The following is a 1,184-nucleotide window of genomic DNA, read 5'->3' as shown; positions in this document are numbered from 1 at the left end:
CAACGTCATCGTCGTTGCTCTCTAGGGCCCTCGGGAAGGGTTGTGTGGAGTGAAGGGCGATGAACAAGGAGTGGAGGAAACCAGGAAGGTCGCACGGAAACTAGAAGGTCCGATATCTCATTCCATAGATAGAGAGTTGGGGTGTTAGGGTTGATGAAGCCCCAGTCTTGTGAGGGGGCAGATGGGCTGACTGCCGATAGCTCTGACGAAGAACTCATCCGAGTGACCGCTCTAGTGACTGACCATCTCTGTGAAGGAACGAGGAATGTACACTGTCAATGGCGACTATCACTTGGGTGCTCAGTTGGGCTTCAGGAATTGGTCGCCTCACTGGAGAGTGGTATGGAAGCCCAGGAGACCATCAAGACCGACCTTGACGCTCGACTGAGCCAACAGGAAGCTAAGCAAAGCGAGATGGAGGTAGCGATGCTTGGGTATTGCATCAACTAGAGGTGCCGGCTGGTCTCAGTTCACTATCTCTGCTCTGGTGAAGTCCATGCAGGCCTCCTATGAGGCGCTGGGAGCTCTTATGGTGTATCAGAATCGAAAGGAGGGTACTGGGGGGCAGTCAGTATCGCCTATAGAGGAGCTGCTCCGGTCGAACAAGGAAACCCTAGGGTGAGCCCGCTATCTCCTGTTCCTATGTGTGGAGATTCCTTTTATGGTAGGCGGTTAGTCGATCGCTACGACGATCAGGTAGTGGTGAAGCAGGGACGGGCCTCCAATGCACATCGAAAGGCTCGGCCCGTATCTGCTGCTGTTACCCGTAGAAGGTCGCCTCTTATTGACGTCCTCCCGATGGCTCACGAAAGCCGACACTGCCTTGATGAATTCATCGATGTTCTCAAGCGTAGTTTCAGTACTCCTGAGGAAGCCTATCAGTACTTCTCTGACGGTGCCATTGGGTTCAGCAGGGAGATGTTCGCTCTCCGATTGAAGACGTTGGACGATGCCGGGTATGTCAATAACAACAAGGATATTCTATGGAGCGCGATTTGCCGAGAGGCGGGTATAGACCCATCCGGGCTTATGGACTCGGTACGATGGGCGAGGGTTGTGCTGAATACACCAACGCTACCATGTCGAAGACTCGGCAGAGCTGTGAAGTAAGTCGACTCCATCTTTTGGAACCAAACTGGTTTACATTATTGAAGATACGTAGCGGCGTCGGTCCTCACTGAGGC

The 1,184-nt window shown here is 53.2% G+C and overlaps 1 protein-coding gene across 1 annotated transcript; it reads left to right on the top strand.

Annotated features, from left to right (window-relative positions):
* Positions 1 to 153: 153 nt before the first annotated feature.
* Pmar_PMAR021252 (hypothetical protein) lies at positions 154 to 956 on the top strand (the record flags this gene model as incomplete). The annotated part of the gene is made up of 4 exons (XM_002772580.1): positions 154 to 267; positions 316 to 420; positions 470 to 618; positions 669 to 956. Coding segments are annotated over 4 exons (656 nt in total), but the record flags the coding sequence as incomplete, so codon positions are not given.
* Positions 957 to 1,184: the final 228 nt, after the last annotated feature.

This window comes from Perkinsus marinus (genome assembly GCF_000006405.1).
Source record: "Perkinsus marinus ATCC 50983 genomic scaffold scf_1104296960738, whole genome shotgun sequence".
Classification (NCBI taxonomy): domain Eukaryota; phylum Perkinsozoa; order Perkinsida; family Perkinsidae; genus Perkinsus; species Perkinsus marinus.
Note: the sequence above shows the minus strand (reverse complement) of the source record. Positions and strands in the feature narration are given on the sequence as shown.